General features: G+C 36.6%; 2 protein-coding genes across 2 annotated transcripts in view; one reads left to right on the top strand and one right to left on the bottom strand.

Annotated features, from left to right (window-relative positions):
• Nucleotides 1-2,662, bottom strand: part of LOC125238534 (acyl-CoA-binding domain-containing protein 5-like) — a 42,577-nt gene extending 39,915 nt beyond the window's left edge. The window contains exon 1 of the mRNA XM_048145868.1: nucleotides 2,602-2,662. Within this exon, the coding sequence (XP_048001825.1) occupies nucleotides 2,602-2,662 (61 nt within the window). The remainder of the gene's footprint in view (nucleotides 1-2,601) is intronic.
• Nucleotides 2,663-3,472: 810 nt separating this feature from the next.
• On the top strand, nucleotides 3,473-17,273 carry LOC125238844 (nascent polypeptide-associated complex subunit alpha). The gene is made up of 6 exons (XM_048146305.1): nucleotides 3,473-3,601; nucleotides 5,518-5,670; nucleotides 6,540-6,661; nucleotides 7,758-7,976; nucleotides 15,442-15,603; nucleotides 17,130-17,273. Exons 2-6 carry the CDS (start codon nucleotides 5,553-5,555, stop codon nucleotides 17,142-17,144), a joined length of 636 nt encoding a protein of 211 aa, XP_048002262.1. The 5' UTR covers nucleotides 3,473-3,601; nucleotides 5,518-5,552; the 3' UTR covers nucleotides 17,145-17,273.
• The last annotated feature ends 4,418 nt before the right edge of the window (nucleotides 17,274-21,691 follow it).

The following is a 21,691-nucleotide window of genomic DNA, read 5'->3' as shown; positions in this document are numbered from 1 at the left end:
GGATGGTCCCTTATGCAGTGCACGAAATAAAGCACCACATAATTAGGAGAAAAATATTGACAGTAGTTATGTTTGGACATAATTTATATTTAATTAATAAATTTCAATTGTAGCAATAACTTATAGGTAACTAACTAGCTTTTGCCCGCGGCTTCGCTCGTGTTAAGTTCGAAAATTGCGGAATGCTCCATACAAACTTCCACCCCTCCATTTTAGGGAAGTGGGGGGTTAGAAAGAGACATAAAGTAGCCTATGTCACTCTCCATCCCTTCAACTATCTCCACTTAAAAATTCACGTTAATTCGTCGCTTCGTTTTGCCATGAAAGACGGACAAACAAACAGACACACACTTTCCCATTTATAATATTAGTATGGATATGATCCAAGTCTTTTGAAAGAAACACGTGTTTTGTCCTTTAATACCAGCGGGTAAAAATGCATCTTATCCACTACTGGGTAAAGTAATTTGACCTTGAATAAAGTCAAATTAACTGCTTTACCACCTGTGGAACTACTGGAAGCAGTGATAAACGCATTTTTTGCGTTGTAGTTTCCTCGCTATAGTGAGGGGAAAAGTTTTGTGTTACACTCGGGTGCAGATGTATTTTCTCGTGTGTTAAAAAACTCGCAAGTTCAGGATTCTATTCTCGAATCACTGGCTTCGCTCGTGGTTCAACTATAAAATCCTTTCACTTGCTCGTTTTTCAATTCCACACTCGGCGTTAAAATACAACTTTGCCCCCTTGTATAACAAGTAACTATTGTCCCTTTCTATCACACTAATACTTCGGAAAGGGACAAACAAACTTTATCGGCTTGATAACTTTAGTGTATGTTTATGAATAAGGGCTTACGTGACGTGAGTGTGACTGAACGATAATACAATATGTAAAACAATTATACTTGCAGACAGTGTAATGTATATTAATGAGTCTATTTGTATGTATCGCCATTCGCCATTAAAGCATTAACCTTCACCTCATACCTGTCCGTTGCTGTAAGGTTTTCATTTCTGATGACAGTTTGTCCTTACGTCTTTGGTGTAAGGTTTATAATAAGTCAATTATAAATGCAAATGATGCCAAGTACCTTACTGTAATGGAACTTATGACAGGTTGAACCGGAAAAAGTGAAAATCATTATGAGAAAAATGTAAAATGTTTCTTTCGCTTTCAAACTAAAATCTATTACAACTTGAACAATGTGAACTTTTTTATGTGAGGCAATGGCAGTTTGCCTGATGGTAATTGATCACTGCAGCTGATGGACCGAAACACAAGAAGGGATGGAGGTGCGTAGATGGCCTTTAAGGGCTTTAAGATGGGTGTACAATCCATTCTTGAAGGTTGTATCTGTCCGGAAATACTGCAGGCGATAGTTTATTCCACAGTTTAACTAATTATTTTAGAATTGACTGGATAATATAGAAACTTATTTTATTCTGTGCTAACTTGCTCAGTGTGAATTTAAAATTCTGTCTAAAATGTTTTTTTACTAGTTTTTTGGAGGTCACGCCAAATTTTGTTTTCCGTTAAATCCGACATGTAGCTAGGTTCATTATCAGGAACCATCCTGTATATCACTTTTAGTTAAGTTTGCAAAAAAAATGTTTTCATCATTTTCATACATAATAAATGAATTTATTAGTGTGAGAGACACTTAAGAATAATATTCAAGTTAGTGTCAAGTGATTGATGGCACATGTCAAAACAAATAACATTAGGAATTGGTAAAGGCTGTCACACACATGTTCAGTAATTATCTTAATTTTTTTAATAACTCGATAGCCGTAAGGGTTAAGATGCTAGTTTCTTAGAGAAATTAATCATATATGATCTAAAGAACCTTCCCTTAAAGTTAACGGATTTCAATAAAAACAGGGTAATTTCTTTTTCATAGAGACCTACAAAAGAAGTTCATGTTTCAATAATAGAATTTAAATATAAAAGTTGGATGACTGGGACTCTAAACTTGTAATTTAAATTATTGAGTACTTACAATTTGGTTAATAAAACACTGCCACATATAGAATGTTGCATACAAGTCCTCGATTAAACTATATTTGGGTAAATATTTGTTTGTAAATCAATTATAATATGCAATTTCCTTAGAAAACAATTATTTTTATCATTACAATGGAATTTGAGTGCGACTTTAAAACCTGTTATACAATAGAAATAGATAAACAATACAATACAAATTCACTTCATTGCACAACCTCAGAAATGTACATAAGAACACACATTACAATATTTTTATAGTGTTTACAGCCAGCTAAACAGGCGGCTAAAGAGCGAGAAACACTTGAACTTCCTCACATTTTTTACAAATGCACTGTAAATGAGGTAATTGTTTAGATTTTATGACCAGTAAGTGTCCAAGACCTATTTGTTATGGTTACTAAGTACCTATTTACATGCTATTACTTTTGCTTTCCACATAGTCTTATAGTAAGGGTAAAACCTCCTGCATATGCAACCTATTAAGACAATTTAATAACCATCATGACGTATAAACACGGCAAGACGCATCCACGTCCTTTTTGCTCCATTACTATGTTTGTTTTCGCAAAACAGGTTTTGGCAAAATTTTCCACTTACCGCTTTTCGGCAGACTCCTTATTACATTGACGGCAGCATTAAACTTCTCCTCGAGCGACATTATAAGCCCAAATCGAGACACAAACTGTAAACTACACGCACTTTGGACCTCAAATCACTGGGTACTAATTTATCGAATCACAAACGAGCGACCATATTTTCAATAAAATCGCAGTCAATTATCATGCAGAACAACACGCCGCGCTATCGTGTTGGTGATTGTGTAATAAAGTTGGACAATGAAAACAATAGGGGAAAATAATCGCGAGTAAAAGTGATCGTACGTCTCTCCTTCGAAGAGAGGCAGGTTCGATTGACAATTGACGTGAATGACGTGACGTGACTGACACTTGACAGTGACAGGAAAATTACCAAACGTATCTTTTGTCTCACTTTTCCGAGCAACAGCGAGGTGTGTTAGATAGAGACAAATACATTTCAGTGAAGATCAACCGCAATCACTTAATTTCACGTTCCTTTCCTAGTATGAAGAATAAAAACAATTTACAGATTTTGGATCATGAGAAACTTTGAAGAATTAAATTATATAAGGAAATTCTATTTTTGTACATAATTTTCCTTATTTGTTCTATTATCTTGTTGGTTGTATGTAATTTATTAATATTTATTTTTGTTGGTACGCAAACGCTAAATGCGTGCATACGGATTTTGGTAATACCAGTATAAATAACTTTTTTACTACTATTTGTTCTTTCCAAATAATTTTTAAAATAAATCATCAAAACCATGCAATTGTACTTCATTTATGCTAACAAATACCAAACGAAGTTTGGCAAGAAGTTTCTTGTTTAATTGTTTTGATTTGGCTGCGTTTTTCATTGAATGTTACTACATTTAATTATGTTATGAAAGAGATAACTAGTTTTCTATTTACTCCTGTTTTATACTCTATCTCGTTCTGTCACACCTTCTTCAGCCTCTTGTCATTTGTCACGACGGGTAGATATCGCCTGTGAAACGAAAATTTCCTTGTAGAAAGGTAAATAATCCGAATTTTTTGATGAAATCCTTCACGGAAGGTGTGAATTGATAATCTTGAGTGTATAAAAGTGTTATTGAGGCTCGAGAAACTGTGTTATTTTAGTGATAAGTGTTTTCGGTGCACCACCCAGGGCTTTACAAAGGCGGCATTGGGACCTCAACAAAATCGATACCTTTCATTGTTTGTGATAAATATACTTTCGTCTGCTGCGCACTCACTGTGTTCTAAATAGTTTCATGACCTAAAAACAGTGTAACTGCGGTTATTCATCAAACTCTACCCCAAAAATTCAATGAAATTACAGCAGTTATAAAGTCGCATGGAATTTCGCCTAAATTTACATTAAAATCAGGAATTTCTATGTATTTACGTCATTTTATAACAATATAAGGTATCTAGTAACACTCTTTCATGTTTATAAACATTTCAAACCTTCATTCTTTAGTATTTTGATGTACAAGTACCGTATATCTCAATATCAAATATCCAAGGTTAAAAATAACCACCGATATGGTAACAGATCTTTGTGGTTAGACCCCAATTTATTAGAAAGTTTTGCCATTAATTTTCCATTATTTTAACATACTAAACTCTGTATTAAACTTTTGTTAATTTCAGAACACTGAAGTATAGATTAAAATCGTTAAGAAAACCTTTGAATTTAGATGTTTTTGATTATAAGTAATGTTAGGTACAAAAATAATACGTACAATAATTATTAGGAAATTATACCTCTGCCTTTTTAATTTATTTTTAATTGGCCTAGCATGATGATAACCAAACAGCCAACTTTTTTTTAAAAGCTGCGTCAAAGATAACCAACCTCCACACAGAACAAATCCCCTTTGCATATATATATTTTTTGGAAGGTTTTGGTCAACTTTGTGAAATGTCAATTTGTTCAATAGTAAAATTCGCGGGAATACTCTGGACCAGATTGGCGAGAGACAGGGAAAAATTGAAAGGGATGGAAGAGGCCTTTGCCAGACGGCAAACAGACCATACCAATGTTGTCTAAAATCAATATATGAATATTAATGTAAAACTAAAATTTATAAACTTTAAAATAAATGTAATTTGTAAAAATAATTGTCTGAATAAAAGGCTTATATTATTATTTGCATAGGGGGGCTGGCAGAAACTGAATGCATAAAGCAGCAGATCGGGCTCTGTGGCGTACAGTCGACTACAAAGAGATGTATCCATTTTTCACCGTATTACAATGCAATAAGGTGAAAAAGTGTATTATACATCTCTTTGTAGGCGACTGTACCTTGGGGGAGGCCTATGTCCAGCAGTGGACTGCAACAGGCTGATGATGATTATTATTTTTTTTTTTTATTGGCCTAGCACTAAGGGACCGGCCACAGAGCGTTGCGTGTCTCGGGGCGCGCAACGGACGTCCGCGCCACGCCACCTGAGTGTAATTCAAAAAACGTCTCCTCAGTACATTTTGCTTTTTGTCTTCCGCTTTCTCACCTTTGCTACCACGTAGCACATACCTAATTTCTACTTTGCTCATTTTTTTTTTATGTACATTTCAATTAAGTAAAAACCATGTAAAAATCCCGGATTAAATCAATTAATTCGAAGAACCCGCTGCCTTCGTCATTTCATCAACCTGCCATCCACATCAGCGCAAATCCTGGCCATCAGCCCCAACGTATGTCTATACGCGCAGACATAATTTTGCAGTCAGATTTTGTATAGGAAGGACGTAAGACGCGCCCCAGGTGGCGTGGCGGCGGCGTGGCGCGTCTTACGTCCTTCCTATACAAAATGTACTGAGGAGACGTTTTTTGAATTACACTCAGGTGGCGTGGCGCGGACGTCCGTTGCGCGCCCCGAGACACGCGACGCTTAAGTGGGAATGCTGGCTAATAGTATAATCAATGATCTGATTTTTTTTTCAGGAACCGTGGCAAAGATTACCTCCACACAGAACACAATGCCGGAACTCACAGAGCTGGACAAGGCCACCGCCTCCATGACGGAGAAGAGGAAGGAGGAGACAGCGTCGTCGGACTCCGACTCCGATGACACTATTCCGGAACTTGAAGATGCTGGTAAGGAACTAATTATGTAAACCAGTGGAAGGCTAAGTATGGCCTGCTGGAGAAAATGCGGCCCGCAAAAGAATGTTATCTGACAGGCCCTTCAAAATAGGGTGTGATATGGTCAGCATTGTAGTAATAATGCATTTTTAATCCCCAACGCAAAAACGACGGGGTGTTGTAAGTTTGACGTGTCTGTGGCATCATAGCTCCCGAACGGATAAACTGATTTAGATTTTTTTTTTGTTTGATAGTTGAGTTAGTCGGGACTCGGGAGTGCTCTTAGCCATGTTTCATGAAAATCTGTCCACTATGTCGTGGTTTTTTTTTAATTTAAATTTTGTGGTTATCTCAGGTTAGGTGTAAATCTAGCCCCCCTCTAAAATTCCTTGAAATTTTGGCCCCCAATGGAAAAAGTTTACTCACCACAGATATAAACGCTACAATACACTCCCGAGTTACTATCTAACTGCTTAAGTTTTGGATATGTTCAAAAATCTATTTTGAACTTTTATTGTGCCACAAAGGGTTCTAAAAAAATTACTTCTTAAATTATAAATAGGCTTACTCTTGGCCACAGACTAGCCAAAGGCACAGACGTGGCCTACGATGGAGTGAGCTCGCCCAGAAGATGCCTGTTCACTCTTGATTTGAAGGTTGCCGGGTTATATGAGCTCGGAAATATAGCCGGCTATACTCTCTCTCTCTCTCTCTTTAGCCTACCCTTTGGGTGTAGGCCTAAGAGGCTATACTGTAAGGCTAAGGTAATAATTGTAATTAATTATGGCGTTATCTGTCCCTAATATGCAAGTGGGAATGGGAAATTGTTTGAAAAACTTAATAGAATTGGTAACTAAAAGAGAATGGCACAAATTTTCCAGGAGCACCAGGCACCGGTGGAATCTCAAACCCGATCGCTGGCATCGACATCATCTCCAAGGCCAAGCAGTCCCGAGGAGAGAAGAAGGCCCGCAAGATCATGAGCAAACTCGGTCTTAAGCCCGTAAGTTTATTCTGGCACTATTGCACAAAGTATTACATTTCTTAATTTGTTTTTTATCATGCAGAAACGTCTGCGAGCGATATTACACATTTTTAAATTGCCCTGCCGGGGCCAGGGGCAAGGACAGAGGTCGCAGGTTTGAGTCCTGCAGGAGGTGTGAATATTTTAATTTTTCCTTTATTTCTTGTCAGAGTGCGTAGCCCAATGCACAAACGCTCACGATAATATCTGTTTCGTAGCTATCTATCTCTATCGGTCTTGCGTATTGGCGCGACAGAGCAAGACTACTTTTCTGTTGGCGTCTAGTCGACGATTGACATTTGGCCACGCGCCAACTTTAAAGGGCCGTATGTACTGAAAAACGTACGATACACGTGCAAAGAGGGAATTCGTAACTCTGGACGATTCAAAACATTCACTTAGGACCAGTTGCATCAACCACATTTGACAGACACATCATCGTCACGCAGCAGAGACCTCCCACACAATAAAATTTAACGAATGCTTTAACGGTGACAGACAGTATGGTGTAACCGGCCCTTAGTTTTTCTTTTCGATTCGAATTTCCACTTTCCCGCACTTGTATCACAATGTACTATTGTGTTAAACAATATTTCATGACTTGCACTTGAAAAATGCTTCAAACAAGGTTCATAATATGACAGATCTCGATTCCGTGAGTTTTAAGTCTCACCCAAGGCAGTAATTTGCCACTTTCAAATTGATAAGCCATTGGCAATTAATGTAATTAGTGTCACGCTCAAATATTTTCGCAACTTTAATTTTTACAAGCTTTCATTCAACTTGTCTTGTTAGTTAGTTTGGGTCAAAACGCAGAAGCTAAATTTGACCCACTTCCCGGTTTCCGATTGAGCTGAAATTTAGTACACATATGTAAATCACGTGACAATGCAATATTATGGTATCATGGAGCTGATTTGGCAGGCAATTATGGTCGCGCGATAAATGATAAAATAGCAGGCCGTCCCTATCGCACTTACAAATGGATGATGATGGAGCAGAAAGGGGGTCATGTTATGAGACGTCGTAAAAAAACTTATTATATTTGTTCATGAAAAATATTACATATCCCCAGGTCTCCGGAGTGAACAGGGTCACCATCCGCAAATCCAAGAACATCCTCTTCGTGATCAACTCCCCCGACGTCTACAAGAACCCGCACTCTGACACCTACATCGTGTTCGGAGAGGCCAAGATCGAGGACCTGAGCCAGCAGGCAACGATGGCTGCCGCTGAGCGGTTCAAGGCCCCGGAGAGCGCTGCTGCTGGCACTGACAGCGCTAGTGCGGGCACGGTGAGTTACATACGTACAAAAGTTTTCACCACACCAATGAGGAAGCATTTTCACATTTTACCCCGCCAGGTGGCGCCTGTGCAAGTGTCTAGGCATGTCACTGTCATTTATTTATTTAATTTCTATTGAACGAAGAAACACAATGTACAATAGGCGAACTTAATGCCATAAGGCATTCTCTACCAGTCAACCTTTAGGCAAAGCAGAGAAGTTGTAGGCGGTGCAAAATTACAAACACAAAAGAACTATAATTAGAATTAGGTACCTACTTTTAAGGACACAATGAATGCAACAAAAAATAATACAGAGGAATAAAAATACACATATACTTGATATTAATACTAATACATAAAATTACAGAATGTCCTATTATATTTATTTATTATTATTATTCTACTCATTTACGAGTGAAAGCAAGCTCATTCGTTACTCACCCTTCGTCTTTGGCTTCATTCTAAGTTCGTATAAGCCTATTTTCATTTTCCACTCTTTTCTACGCCTAGTTTGGTAGGCAGACAGATTGTTCAATTCGACGCTAGATGGCGCTGTACCTTCGGTAAACTAGCTAACGATGTTTCAACACAGATCATGTACACGTTGTTGTAGGTCCATATTTGACTTTACATGAAAATTACTACAACAACAACACATTTAATTTTTAAGTACGACGCTCTTCAGTATGTTGAACGTTGTATTGGCTACGTGCACGTCAATTACACTACCTACGATGTGAACTTGAAATGGAAAATGTCAAAAAATTACAAGTAAACAAACATTTATTTTAACGGTTTTTCGTTAATTCTAAATAAATAGAATAACAAGAGCTACTATTTTAAGTGTAATTTAGATAGATAGATTATAAAGACATGCATATAATAATAAAAATCAGTTTTCAAAGCATTACTCACGTTATAAACATCTAACCCCTGGCTATTGAAAAAGGCAATAAATTGGTGCTGGCAAGGCATATAAGGAATGTTGAAGAACATAGGAGTAATGGTAGAAGTTCTCATGAGCATGTGATATGGTATTCGCGAAACCTCCGTCCCGTTAACCCTTAAATGCATATTGTTGCCATTTGGCTACAATGCATGTATTTTTTTAATAAACTAGCCAAAATATAAGCTGGACTTTTTTATTTATTTTTCTTAGATCTGTAGGATCATCATCCAGTTTTTTCACACTTTTCCGCCATTTTTTCTTAAATGGTTGGAAATAATGTTTTTATTTAAGAAAAAATGGCGGAAAAGTGTGAAAAAACTGGATGATGGTGATTTTTAGTACATGATTCAGGCAGATTTTTTCAGAGTTAGTAACTATTTTATGTTTAATCATTTTATCATAGGTGTTTCTCAAATAGTGTACCTTTTTAATAGTAGTAAAAGTTTTCTTATAAATTTTACTAGTAATTATATATTTATATAAGTAAGATTTAGCCAATTTTCCTTCTAACACTGATTTAGTATTAAAATCGATGTTAAATATTTTTTTATTATTTTTCCTAGAGTCAGAAAACCATTGTCTATCACATTATTAATTTCTAGTTAAAAGAAAAAAATCATGCATTTAAGGGTTAAGCCTATATAAACAAGTCTAAACGTATGTACCTATTCATGACCGCGGCCGCAGAAAATTCCGACACGGGCCTATTTTCAGGCCAGGCCTGAATCTTTGAGCATAATCTTTTACGGTAGGAAAAATACTAACAGCCTAATGGACAATATTAAGTAAACAAAGCATAAATATAATTATTATAATATTTTGTTTTGACATTTGGGGTTATAAGTATCACTTACTTACGTTTTCTTTTCACGCCATATTTCTTTGATCCAAATTCCAGTATGCTCTAGGAAACACATACAACATGCGACGACTATTTATGCTATTCTTTTTACAATTAACAACGAAAAAACATTGGTGCCCCATTTCAAACATTACACATTGTGTTATATTGTATGAGTTTTGATGACTGTGAGAATTTTGACATCCCATTTTTAGTGTCTATTTTGACCACCGCAAGCACTGCGATCGCTTTGCTTACCCCCTCCATGCACTTCCGCACGAAGCCAATAATATCAAGTATAAGGTGTGCTACTCTGCGGCGGCGCCACCATAATGAAATTCAACTAATTATATGTTAAAATGATGTTCGTAAGACGTACAGTATGTACGTATAATTTTATGACTGTACCTATAGCGGGAAACGAAATAATGGGCTTTTATTGTGGCGCCGCTGCAGAGGATGCTCTGCAGCGGCGCCACTCAGTTCTCATAGATAGATATGACATCATCTACTTTTTTCTCATGGAAATTGATGTACCAATGCTGTTTATTATGTACGTATTGAAAAAATCACTATAACTTAGTAAATTTATGTACTTTCAGTAATTCCGCATTCCGCCTGAACGGTATGAGCTAGTATGTAAGGAGGTGTACCTACGGGTAAGCGAGAGGGAGATATGTTCCTTCCCGCTCGCTCCCGCGCTCGGCGCGTTTCGTTCTAGGTTTCAATAATTATTATTAAATTTATGCCCCTGTTGTACACTTGCTTTTTACTTCGATTGCGAGGAATAATTATATTTTTCTCGGCAATTTACACCACGAAATTGTCGTAAAGCGAAAGAACATAATAGGTACATAAGATAACCAATTCCCGCCAACTTTTTTTTCAACATGTGATCAGAGTTTCAGACGCTTGGTTTTTTGCCAAGTCAAAAATTTTTTAAACGATAAGTAATCGAATCCTATTTTATTTAATTTACTTAATTTAATGACAGAAAATACGGAATTCTAATAAATTATAGCAAAAATAAAATAACCTATCAAAGTTTTGTCACCTACACAATTTTATTGCTCAATAAAATTGTGCAATATGTTTTAACTGTTTGTCTCTTGAGACCGATTACCTTAGTCTTAGGCCGGCACGGCAACAGACAGTCTTAAAATTCATAATCTTAAAAAACAAGAGTGTGTGTGGACTAGGGCTTCCAAATACCGGACCTTATCCAATACCGGTATTCATTCCGGTATTAGCGATTTCAATTCCGGGATCCCGGTATTGAAATCGGGAAAATATAAAAACCAAGTAATTTGCTTAAAATAACAAATTTTATTCAAAATCTCGTTACTTTTCATGCGTGTTATATACTACAGCGGAATCTTGCCAATCCGACTTAGTGAGGTGTCAAATCGATTACATTTCCAACTTCGATTAATACAATAAGTTTCGATTTCAACCCAAACGGTTCGCAAACTTATGTGGCCAAGTCCGTTCAACTTCTATTGTTTTTAAGTATACATAGTTCAAAGGGCTACGCCCTGTGCTCTTTATTTTTGTTATGAGTCCTCAGTCCCAAGTACGCAGTATAAAAGCAAACGGGAAAGAGCGCCAGATCTCTACTCAGGTGATTCTGTAAGTTAGATATCGCCGCCATATCGGACATTTCACAAGAAGACGCGGCTATAGCAAACCATGTTTTCTGCCAAATCGATCTCTTTAAGCTCGTGCGGAATAGAACCTTTTACATTTTAATAATAACAAGCCTTTGCATATATAACCAGATGGTTCAAACGGCATCCTTGCGACACTTACGTTTGTGGCTGTACAGCCCAATTCGATAGAGGATCCCTCGTCCGCACACACGGCAGGTGTATGCTCCCCCAGATGAGCGGGGTTTAGAGGCTTGCTCGTGACGCCTCACGCGTTTATCATTCAAGGAGGAGAACCAGGCATTGTCGTGCTTGGATTGAACGTCATGGACAACACGGCGCCACGTGGTTCGGTCTTCGGCCAGTCATTGCCACGGGTCGCATGGAATATCAAATGTGACCATGTCACGCTTCACGCAATCTTTAAAGCGCAGCGTTGGCCGTCCGACCGGTCTTTTTGCATCTACAACATCTCCCAGCGTGGCAAACGAGTCCGCTCCATTCGATACACATGCCCGAGCCACCTCAATCGCCTCTTCTTTAGTATGGCTGTGATACTAGGAAGCTGCTGTGGCTCATTCATGCTGTGTTACATTTTATAGTCAGTGTTAATGGTGTAGTTGTGCTGTAGGTTTAACTATAATATCACTTTATTAAATAACAAGCATTAAGAAGCATTTCTCGATTATAGTTTCATCATTGACTTTTGAAATTAGAACATGAGATGATTTTTTTTAGAAACACATTGTAATCAATATCTGTGGTACAATTTAGTGGTATTTTTGTATTTCGTGGCGCTAGAGGCGCTAATGCACTAATAAAATAAATCCGCCAAATCATTGAACAATAAGCCAAAAAAGCTGAATTGTCCGACATAGATTATCAAAAATCACATTAAGAAATAATCTATGGAATCACACATTACTTTGCGGAAATCCATGATAATCAAAATCAAAAAGATTATCCGCGGAATAGGAACACTTAATTTACGGATTAGAAAAGTATTTTTCTTGATTTTGATAGTTAAGGAGTGATTTCCCAATTTCGGTACTAAGTATAGGGAATGTTATGTACGGCAAAGTTTTGAGCTAGATAGAGTTCAACACACTAACGCACACGCATAGTAAAAATAGAGTAGCTACGGTATACGTTAGTTCGTATGCATTAACCAATTTTTTGAAAAGTTATATCTATGATATAGATGCATCAAGGCGATTTGTTTACAGAGGATTTGTGTCCTGTTGCAACTACGTTTGATGTGTTGCTCCTCGCGGCCGACCCTCCTCAATGAATGCTTTTGACACGTATCTTTAATTCTTTATCTAGCTAATCATCGAAAAAACAATCATTTTCATACAAATATTGCAAAAACACCAAACAGAGAATGTGTCAAATCGAAAAACGAGAGCAAGAAGAAGATTTACGCGTGTAGTTACCATCGTGATGCAGAAATTTAACGTTTTTGATGAGTGATTTACGTTCATTTGGTAGTTACTAAAAATACCGGGATCCCGGTATTACTAAATTAAATACAGGTATTGAAATGTGCCCAAAAAAAGGCGGGATCCCGGGATCCCGTGATACCGGGATCCCGGTATTGGAAGCCCTAGTGTGGACGGTCGCGAAATTGTATGGAACTCCGTGCACTCGATCTGATTTTTGTACTGATTATGGCTTCCCACAGACAGTCTTAAAAATTCATAATCTTAAAAAAAAATTGTATGCAAATTGACACTGACAGATCTGTCAGTGTCTTGTCAGTGTCAGTTTGAACTGTCAGATTGCATACAAGTTTTTTTTAAGATTATGAATTTTTAAGACTGTCTGTGGGAAGCCTATGACTTTATCAAATTATGAATTTTAAGACTGTCTGTTGCCGTGCCGGCCTAAGGCTCCCCACAGACAGTCTTAAAAATTCATAATCTTAAAAAAAACTTGTATGCAATCTGACAGTTCAGATCTGTCAGTGTCTTGTCAGTGTCAGTTTGAACTGTCAGATTGCATACAAGTTTTTTTTAAGATTATGAATTTTTAAGACTGTCTGTGGGGAGCCTAAGACTAAGGTAATCGGTCTCAAGAGACAAACAGTTAAAACATATTGCACAATTTTATTGAGCAATAAAATTGTGTAGGTGACAAAACTTTGATAGGTTATTTTATTTTTGCTATAATTTATTAGAATTCCGTATTTTCTGTCATTAAATTAAGTAAATTAAATAAAATAGGATTCGATTACTTATCGTTTAAAAAATTTTTGACTTGGCAAAAAACCAAGCGTCTGAAACTCTGATCACATGTTGAAAAAAAAGTTGGCGGGAATTGGTTATCTTATATACCTATTATGTTCTTTCGCTTTACGACAATTTCGTGGTGTAAATTGCCGAGAAAAATATAATTAATTCCTCGCAATCGAAGTAAAAAGCAAAGTGTACAACAGGGCATAAATTTAATAATAATTATTGAAACCTAGAACGAAACGCGCCGAGCGCGGGAGCGAGCGGGAAGGAACATATCTCCCTCTCGCTTACCCGTAAGTACACCTCCTTACATACTAGCTCATACCGTTCAGGCGGAATGCGGAATTACTGAAAGTACATAAATTTACTAAGTTATAGTGATTTTTTCAATACGTACATAATAAACAGCATTGGTACATCAATTTCCATGAGAAAAAAGTAGATGATGTCATATCTATCTATGAGAACTGAGTGGCGCCGCTGCAGAGCATCCTCTGCAGCGGCGCCACAATAAAAGCCCATTATTTCGTTTCCCGCTATAGGTACAGTCATAAAATTATACGTACATACTGTACGTCTTACGAACATCATTTTAACATATAATTAGTTGAATTTCATTATGGTGGCGCCGCCGCAGAGTAGCACACAGTATAAGCCTATTTTTATTTTCAACGCTTTTCTACGCCTAGTTTGGTAGGCAGACAGATTGTTCAATTCGACGCTAGATGGCGCTGTACCTTCGGCAAACTAGCTAACGATGTTTCAACACAGATCATACACTTAGTAGGTCCATATTTGACCTGTTATAAAAATCACAATATAATTTAATTTTTAAGTACGACGTTCTTCATTTGTTGAACGTTGTATAATTATGTATATCTAGATATTTTTCTGGCACGAACGAAGTGGTAGTGACACTAGTGACTTCCTATCGATATTTAGTTCATCGATAACTTCACTATCACTACATAGTATAAAACAAAGTCGCTTTCTCTGTCCCTATGTATGCTTAAATCTTTAAAACTACGCAACGGATCTTGATGCGGTTTTTTTTAATAGATAGAGTGATTCTCGAGGAAGGTTTACATGTAGGTATAGTACCCGTGCGAAGCCGGGGCGGGTCGCTAGTACATTATAATATGTCATTAATTGAGGAGTGTCTTTTCAAAAAGGCTTATTTCCACTTTGAACTTTTTTTGGGAAATCGAGAAAAACATAATTCCACAGTATTGTTTTTGAAATTAATATTTATTTTGCAAAATTGTAATATTGTAAGTTGACGTTAATGCTATGATTACATCAAACGTAACATGTGTACCTAAATAAATATTTAATTACCATATGTTTTTGAGAATTAAGCACTTTTGATGCGAACTTTTCGGAAATAAGCCCTTTTGTTGTGGCCTTGTAGCGTAAATGTTATTATTTTAAAATAGTTTTATTTTATTTTTGGATATTGTATTAACGTTAGTTGATATGAATGTTGTTGTAATCGTTCAAAATATTAGAGATTATTATTAGGGGTAACTAATAACCTTATGTAAGGCTATTTATCGATAAAAGGATTGTAGTAGTAGTAGTAGTAAACTCTTTATTTTACAATTAATAACAAAAAACACAGTAAAGAACAGTACAAAGGCGAACTTATCCCTTTGAGGGATTTCTTCCAGTTAACCTTTGATTGTCGATGTTTTTATTTTGTCAAGCACTAACAACTTGGCTTTCGTGCCAGAAAAATATCTGGGTATAATAATATGTGTATTGATTGGTGAATAACTGATTTTTTTTTTCTATTGCAGACCGTAGCACCGATTGCCGAGGAAGAGGACGAGGAAGGAATTGACGAATCCGGCGTCGATGAGAAGGACGTCGAGATAGTGATGTCTCAGGCCAACGTGTCCCGCGCGAGGGCCGTGCGGGCGCTGCGCAACAACCAATCCGACATCGTCAACGCCATTATGGTGAGTCTATGGTAGCTTGTAGCACAGTATAAGGACGACTCGGTAGATAATTTGGCTCTCTCGCAGCGCCACACGGCAACGGCGCGTACTGACGCGACCGGCATCCTCCGGCTCTAGGATGGCAACGCGCATGTGACATTATTTGAGTTGCAGGCGTCCATAGGTTATGGTGACCGCTTTCCATCAGGCGGGCCGTAGGCTTGTTTGCGTCACATGCGCGTTGCCACCCCATTAGAAACTTGTACATTCCCTTTTGCTGTGTTAAGTACACAGTTAAGTACACAGCAAAAAGGAGTGTATCACCACTTTGTACATAGCCACGTCAGCAAATTTTAATTGATCCTATTTTGTTACCAACATTTAGTAATATAAGTCGACTGTCGTAAGATATACACAGGATACAACATACAATCACGCCTGTATCCCATGAAGGGGTAGGCAGAGCACATGAAACTACTAAAGTATCAGTGCCACTCTTGGCAAATAAGGGGTTGACAAGAAAACGGAACTGTGACATTGCAGTGACAGGTTGCCAGCCTCTCGCCTACGCCACAATTTAACCCATATCCCACAGTCGCCTTCTACATAGGATAATTGTTGTAATTAAGAAAATATAGATACTAGAGAACCTTAATGACGAAATAAAACTTACTAAAATCTCAATTCATCAAAAATATGTTGGTAAGAAAATAGGAATAATAAAAACAAATTTAACTTTTGTACAAACTTTTCGAGAATTGCTGGTATAAGTTCTAAGGAGGGTTTGGGTTGCCGACGACTCAAAGGACAATAGACAGAACAAGTTAGTTCCGTAATTCCTCCCGTCATCAGCACACCGCACCCACGTTGAGCTCTGGCAGCCTTACTCACCGACCTGTCGGTTCCTGAACACAACACTATGAGTAGGGTCCTAGTGCTATTTGGCTGCGATCTTCTGTAACACACACGGATATCACTGGCAACACACACTGATATAGGCTACTTGACTTGGCTATATTATTAATTACTGTCTAATTAAACGAAAAAAAAATAGTACCATATTTTATTACGACTTAAAAACCTGCAAAAAAATTATTTAAAAGTAAACTTTACGTGATCAGGCAAAAACAACATCAGCCATATTAATCTATAGAATATATATGACATGACGTCAGTATATTTAGAAAAAATATTTGACACTGTCACAGCTGAGCAACGACTATGAATTTTAATACAATAGAGCATAGAGGTTACTTCTATGGAGATTAGATTAGTACCTCTAATTTCCATAGTTGATTTGAATTATGTGACGTCACTCCAATGGCCAACACCGTTTTCGGAGTCCATAATTTAAAAAAACATACACTCATCTTTAATTAAAAATACGCAGTCATCACGCACTTTTAATCCCCGCAAGTTTATAACTTTATTTCTTAAGTCAAATACTACAGAAAACAATAACTTGATGTGCTAAATTCGATACGAGTCTAGTAGCCTATTATTTTATTTGATGCATATTATTAACATTTCTTTTCTTTTTCTTGCAGGAGCTGACGATGTAGAGTCACAATATAATTAACTTCTAGTTGTAAGTCCGGACGGCTACGCCGCATTGTTATGAAATCCAAAGCGACAGGAACACGGGATTGTATATAGGCTATTTACTGAAATAAAGTAACATTACATCTAAACTGATTTATTATTATTTACTCATTGTTGCTTACGACAAATCTTGGGATTAGTCAAAGCGGACCCCAAGCTCCCATGAGCCGTGGCGAATGCCGAGATAACGCAAGGAGGAGGATGATGAGACCAAATGAGTTATCGGCTATAAAAACGAACAGGTAGTAGCTCCCGTATTATAAGTAAAAGCACAGTATAATAAAGAGTACTATCGTACAGTATTTCCACTCCCGCTCCCCGCTGAAAGTGCCGCCCACATCTCGGTTACCTCACAGTTACCGCTTGTCAAAAACGCGAGCAGTCGACTTGTCATTTCACTCATACAAGCATAGTTCGCCTACACGAGCTTAGAATGTGTGCTAGGATCGCGCCTCTCATATTTGATCGCCAGTGTCCGAGGTGTGGTAAGAGACGCGATAATAGCGCGAGCGAGTTAGTTTCCGAGCTATGAATTATAAATCGCTCGCTGTCTTTTTTATTTACACGGGTGCGACTATTTTTTGTTCGTTTCTATTGCCGATAATAGCTCATCGCTTCTCATTTCTTTATGGAAAGAGCTAGAGCCGCCAGACCATCATTTTCTCAAGGATAAAACCACGGTGTTTTCAGTCAAAGGAAATAGTAAATCCGATAGAGGGATAAGAATAAAACGATAGAATGACTTGTTATAAAATGTATAAGTATTTTTTGATGTTCAAATGTTTCGCTAGATGTCGCTGTACCACCTGCAATGTGGTCACCTGTGGTTGACGAATGATTACATGAAACCAAGCCCCCCTAATAAAAATTCGTGTAAAATGCATATACTCATCCTTGACTTCCTTATGACTTCTTATGACTTAGATAATGTATTGAAAAAGGATGGATATATGCTAGTTATTTCTCTTTTTGGTAGGTGGTCCCTGGTTTTGTGCACGGAAGTATAACTAAAGCATGGAAGCCATGCTAAAATAAGAGCTCGGTGACATGTATCTTACTCACACCACACTATTACCTTTTTTATATGAGCGAATGAGACAATATTCCACAACTTCTTTCGTTTTCTCGAAGGTTGTCCCTAAATGCTGATGTCAAAACGGACCTGGGGTCCATTTATTATACGGCAAAATTAAATATACGTTTGTCATTTCACACTCGGTCTCCATCTTTGACAACTGTACATAGTCGTATTATATTGGTTCGAGTTTTTAGCGCGACTTCAATGGTCGTCTTGACGATATTTATTTATTTTGTGAGGATTTCTGATAGATCGTGGAAAAAATAGCTCAGTGTATATTTGTGATAGTTCCAAGTTTCATTTCTGACTATGGCTTGTGTGATCAAGTGTTGCAAATCACATTCAGGAAGAAAAGAAAACACGCAAGAGGTTATATCATTTCATCGGTAAGTTTCTTGAGTTTTTGATAATATTTATTGATACGACCTGGCAGAAATATAAATGTACATATTAGTAGTTTATACAATTCAAATCTTATTCAATTCTGTATAGATTTTTGCATATTTTTTGGAAGTTTTCTCAAACTCGGAAAGGTTATGTTTTTTAGCATAGTGATGTGATGTGTTTTATCGACCTTGCAATAATAACCTATCAATATTCATACCTTAAAAACGCCATCAATGATTATTGTTCTTTGTTATGATTCTCTTGTTATTTAGCTATTTTACAAATTCAACTTTATATATTTCTTAGATTTCCGAAGAAGAAGACCGGAAACACGAAGTTCAAGGTGCGATGCTCGCGGTTCCTTTACTCCCAAGACTCCACCAAAAAGAAGGCCAAGAAGCTGAAATGGAGCAGGCCCCCAGATGTCTCCCCAGGTCTACCTTTGACAATTGTACATAATCGTATTATATTAGATCAAATATCTCGGCGGTCGTCTGGCCGATTTTTAATTTAATTGTGTTTATTCCTGATAGATAGTTGATGATCCTGCTAAATTCTTATTTGTGATGTGTTCAAGTTCCTTGTGTGATTAAGGACTGTAATTCACGTACATGGAGAAAAGAAAACTCCCAAGAACCTGCTGTGTTTCATTAGTGAATTTCAGTCAGTTATTGATACTATTATTTGTAGGATCTAAACAAAGCATAAAATACGATCTTTTCATAGTTTATATAATAACTACTACCATGTTAAATTCTGTTCTGAAGTTTCTCCAAACTGTTTTTAGGTTATGTTTTTAACCCCCGACGTAAAAACGAAGGGGTGTTATAAGTTTGACGTGTCTGTCTGTCTGTCTGTCTGTCTGTCTGTCTGTCTGTCTGTCTGTCTGTTTGTCTGTGTGTGTGTCTGTCTGTGGCATCGTAGCTCCCGAACGGATGAACCGATTTCGATTTAGTTTTTTTTATTTCAAAGCTGTGTTAGTCGGGAGTGTTCTTAGCCATATTTCATGAAAATCGGTCCACTAGGTCGCGGTCGGGGGTTTTTTCAAAATTTTAATTTTTTGTACTAGTGATGTGTCATTTTTATCGACGTCCCGACATTAACTCTATTGACATTCTTGCATTGAAAAGGACATAAAAATGATTAATGATGATCAGGTATCACAGACTGGGTAAATGGTAATGTAACATTTCTAGTGAATTAAACTTATAGTATTTTTTAGTTTTCCAGAAATTCTCAAACATTATTAAAAAGAAACTAAAAATAGATGAAACTATTGAAATAATAAATTTTGGTACCTACACTGCCGTTTTGTTTTATTTTCTATTTGATAGAGAAAATATTATTGAGGTAAGTATAAGTAGATTCTTGAGTGGTGGACTAGAAATTAATAGAGGGATGCTACACGAATTAAATTACTTAGGTCTTTGCGTAAGGAGAAGAGAAGAATGTATTTATTTGTTTTATACTCGTATCTCCCATCTTCTATTTTTTACAAACTATTTAGGCCGATATTACACTATCATAGAAATATAGTCATAGACAACATGCCGTCCTTTTTATTCACGTTACAGAAAAAGGGAGGCATACAGACCTATGATCAGAGATATATAATAATGTAATATGATATGATAATGATAATGTAATATTAGGACTTGGTAAGAGAAGAGAAGTGACCGTTTATGTAGGTAAGTACATAAACAAACCATTTATTTGCAATCAGTAGGCACGGTTAGCCAAGAAGGCAAGAATGTATGAATATATGACTTTCATAGCCAAAAAGCCACATAATAATCCAAATGAAATGTTTATATCAATATTGTATGTTTTCGTTACTTTTATATATATAACGTTTATATTGTTTTTAAGGTGAGAACGTAAGTGCATATTTTATCGATAATTGAATCGACAAAGTAACATGCCTAGCTAACACAAAACCAGGGACCACCTACCAAAAAGAGAAATAACTAGCATATATCCATCCTTTTTCAATACATTATCTAAGTCATAAGGAAGTCAAGGATGAGTATATGCATTTTACACGAATTTTTATTAGGGGGGCTTGGTTTTGTGTTAGCTAGGGATGTTACTTTGTCGATTCAATTATCGATAAAATATGCACTTACGTTCTCACCTTAAAAATAATATAAACGTTATATATATAAAAGTAACGAAAACATACAATATTGATATAAACATTTCATTTAGATTATTATGTGGCTTTTTGGCTATGAAAGTCATATATTCATACATTCTTGCCTCCTTGGCTAACCGTACCTACTGATTGCAAATAAATGGTTTGTTTATGTACTTACCTACATATATTCTGTCAAACAAGTCTGTCAGTAAATAAGAACTAAGAAAACTATAGGTATCCTTTTCTCTAGCACCCTAAAGAAAAGGATGCATATAGTTTTCTTTGTTTTTATTTACTGACAGACTTGGTTGACAGAGTATAAACAGTCACTTCTCTTCTCTTACCAAGTCCTAATATTACATTATCATACCTATATCTCTGATCATAGGTCTGTATGCCTCCCTTTTTCTGTAACGTGAATAAAAAGGACGGCATGTTGTCTATGACTATATTTCTATGATAGTGTAATATCGGCCTAAATAGTTTGAAAAAAATAGAAGATGGGAGATACGAGTATAAAACAAATAAATACATTCTTCTCTTCTCCTTACGCAAAGACCTAAGTAATTTAATTCGTGTAGCATCCCTCTATTAATTTCTAGTCCACCACTCAAGAATCTACTTATACTTACCTCAATAATATTTTCTCTATCAAATAGAAAATAAAACAAAACGGCAGTGTAGGTACCAAAATTTATTATTTCAATAGTTTCACCTATTTTTAGTTTCTTTTTAATAATGTTTGAGAATTTCTGGAAAACTAAAAAATACTATAAGTTTAATTCACTAGAAATGTTACATTACCATTTACCCAGTCTGTGATACCTGATCATCATTAATCATTTTTGTCCTTTTCAATGCAAGAATGTCAATAGAGTTAATGTCGGGACGTCGATAAAAATGAC

Source organism: Leguminivora glycinivorella, chromosome 24 (genome assembly GCF_023078275.1).
Source record: "Leguminivora glycinivorella isolate SPB_JAAS2020 chromosome 24, LegGlyc_1.1, whole genome shotgun sequence".
Taxonomy (NCBI): domain Eukaryota; kingdom Metazoa; phylum Arthropoda; class Insecta; order Lepidoptera; family Tortricidae; genus Leguminivora; species Leguminivora glycinivorella.
This window is presented reverse-complemented; position numbering and strand designations above follow the sequence as displayed.

Coding starts and splice junctions, on each gene's coding strand:
- LOC125238844 (XM_048146305.1), top strand. CDS start 5,553: ATGCCGGAACTCACAGAGCTGGACAAGGCCACCGCCTCCATGACGGAG. Junction 5,671..6,539: donor TCCGGAACTTGAAGATGCTG/GTAAGGAACTAA, acceptor CAAATTTTCCAG/GAGCACCAGGCACCGGTGGA. Junction 7,977..15,441: donor ACAGCGCTAGTGCGGGCACG/GTGAGTTACATA, acceptor TTTCTATTGCAG/ACCGTAGCACCGATTGCCGA.